General features: G+C 36.2%; 1 protein-coding gene across 1 annotated transcript; it reads right to left on the bottom strand.

Moving 5' to 3' along the window:
- Positions 1-841: 841 nt before the first annotated feature.
- Positions 842-1741, bottom strand: CASP5 (casparian strip membrane protein 3). Its single transcript, XM_021442069.1, has 3 exons — positions 1521-1741; positions 1301-1424; positions 842-1060 (listed from the first exon to the last, which is right to left on the bottom strand). Exons 1-3 carry the CDS (start codon positions 1739-1741, stop codon positions 842-844), a joined length of 564 nt encoding a protein of 187 aa, XP_021297744.1.
- Positions 1742-2583: the final 842 nt, after the last annotated feature.

Below are 2583 nucleotides of genomic sequence, written 5' to 3'. Positions count from 1 at the left end.
CATCTACATATGACATAATAAAAAGGATGAAAAAGAATATGATTGATGGTTAATGGTTCGTAGAAACTTGTGAAAGAAAATCTATACAGATTTAAAACATATAAGTAAACAGAATAGAAATAAATAGTAATAATAATATAAATTGAAAAAAAATAAAAAATTTAAAAATTGAGTCAAGCATATGGGATTATTTTGTTATTCTTTATTTGTATTAATTATTAAATAAAAAATTATTTTGGAAAGTCCATTAAGAAAATTTATAAAAAAATAAAAAAAATTTATATAGCATGTAAAGTATTTTTTAAAATTTGGCCCGCCCCATCCCATAAGGAGGCTCCACCCCTGCTTATGACTAATTAGGAGGTATTTGTACAGTTTGCTGGAAGAAATATTAGTTGATTGCTACACTCCACTCTGGAGATGTGCTTTCACCTTTTAGTAATTTTACTGAGTTTACTTGGGGAAATATTACTAGCGCCCTTGATATTACTTGCATTGTAAGAAGGATGTACAAGCAGTAAATCTGACAATGAACAAGCAACAACTAATATTATGAGTGCACTATTCTCATCCTCAAATTCAGAAAATTCGTTATGTTCTGCAGAAGCGCGAAACAATTGAGCAATCAGAGTGGTTAAAAAGATTTTTATGATTAAAAGGAATTTATTGAAAATTAATTCATATCATGTAAAACCAAGAAACGGAAGATCGCAGACAAGATGATGCACAGATCTTATTCGTTCACAGTTACACTGTTGCAAACACAAGATAACAGAAAAGAAACATACATGTGCACATCATATACATCCAAGATAAGTTCATTGTCAAAATGAACAATGGTCTAAGGACGTCGAGCAAGGGCCACGCCCGATAACATAATCAGCAGTGCGAGGAGGATGATTCCTGCAAAGGATCCAATCAAAGAGCCAGACGTACGCTGGCAGAAGGAGTTGAATTGCTGACAGATGGCAAGCCAATTTACCCTGGCATTGCCCTTATGTGCTAAGTACACAATAGCTGCTGCTGCAGAAGCTCCTGCCGTTAAAAGAGCCAGCATCACCTACATGGCCGTAAAATTCTTTCCATTAGAATGTGGTAATCAACTTGACTGGTTCAAAAGTTTAATTCTGTGTACGTTTTCATTTAGGCTTGTCTTAATATGCTAACTACAATGGTGCCTGTATTTTCACATAATTTGGTTTTGACGGTGACTAATTTATCTACAATTAACGCTTTTTTTCATCGAATTAAGTATGATTGTTTTGGAAATGCACCATGATTCCTTCAAGCTGCAAATTACCATGTCAAAGAAGATCAGGATCACCCTAGTCCTTTGTGCACTGCTCCTTACGATGTGGAAGATTGAAAAAGGGAGAGAAAGCAGCAGATAGCCGCTTACAATGGCATTGGCAACCACAAAGAACCTGTCACAAGAGGCAGAAGTTTAATACACTTCCAACAAATATAAACTAACATATATTATAATGAATATAAACAACCCCATGACCAGGAAAACCTACGTGAACGTTGGTACGTCATCATACTCAGCCCTAAACTGAAGAAACCGCGTAAAGAAAGGTAGCGTTTCGTTTGTAGTCACCATGGCAATTGCACTCCCCAGGGTACCAACAAATGCCAGTATCCTGAAAATAAAGTCCAGTATAGATACACCTTTGTTCACTCCACTTCTTGAGGTAGAACTCTTCCCCCCCTCCCCAAGCTCAATACCTCCTGCCTTCATTTTTTTTTTTGAAAATAATAACTAGCTGTCAACTTAGGGATTTCAAAGTATTCAGGGTTGAAGTTGATGAAGATGGAACATATATGGCTAAGGTATTTATACAAGCAAGTCTTGAAATGTAGCAGCGCCAGGCAAAATAGTCAAAAGAGTTAGTTTTGTTACGTGGTCATCATCAACGCTGGAGCCATGTGAGATGTTGTTCTATGCAACATGACCGTACTTACTAAAGCTAAAGGGCAAGGTGCAACATGACCGTACTTACTAAAGCTAAAGGGCAAGGTGCAACATGACCGTACTTACTAAAGCTGCATGACCGTACTTACTAAAGCTAAAGGGTAAGGAATTTTTTAAGTATCTGCTGTCGTACTAGCTCTGTAATTCATGTATTTAATATCAAATTGTGAGGTCGTTGCTTCTATCTGAACTCAACCAAACCACAGGCCCCCAATGGCAAAGAGACTTATGGACAAAAATAGTGAAGAGGAGAGCAAAATATTTCGAATCGCCATGCCCCATGGACAAGGAGAAGGAATAGTCCTAGAACTTTGGGGCAGTTGAATGTACAGCAGCAGTGTGAGAGACGCGTTTGAGTTGGTATTGGTTAGATATAAATTTTTTTTTTGAAAATCGTATTGGTTAGATATAATTGAACCAATCCACTTCTTCCTTTCCCCTTTATAAAATCATCATCCATCCCCCCTCCATTTTCTTCATTTTTTCCCAATCTTTTTCTTGGTTAGAAAAGAAATAAAGAAAGAAAGAAAAAGGAATATGTATTTACTCCCAAAAGAAAAAAAATTAGTTTTTGATATTATTGTTGGGTGAATTGATGCTAGTGTGTA

This window comes from Theobroma umbraticum, unplaced genomic scaffold (genome assembly GCF_002168275.2).
Source record: "Theobroma umbraticum cultivar Fairchild unplaced genomic scaffold, ASM216827v3 scaffold_12.0, whole genome shotgun sequence".
Lineage (NCBI taxonomy): Eukaryota > Viridiplantae > Streptophyta > Magnoliopsida > Malvales > Malvaceae > Theobroma > Theobroma umbraticum.
The sequence above is the reverse complement of the archived record's forward strand: the minus strand, read 5'-3'. Positions and strand labels throughout refer to the sequence as shown.

Bases quoted from the DNA above. Each gene is read 5' to 3' on its own strand.
- CASP5 (XM_021442069.1), bottom strand. From the start codon at position 1,741: ATGAAGGCAGGAGGTATTGAGCTTGGGGAGGGGGGGAAGAGTTCTACC. The intron at 1,425-1,520 runs GTAGGTTTTCCT...CTCTTGTGACAG, and splicing joins GATGACGTACCAACGTTCAC to GTTCTTTGTGGTTGCCAATG. The intron at 1,061-1,300 runs GTAATTTGCAGC...ACGGCCATGTAG, and splicing joins TCCTGATCTTCTTTGACATG to GTGATGCTGGCTCTTTTAAC.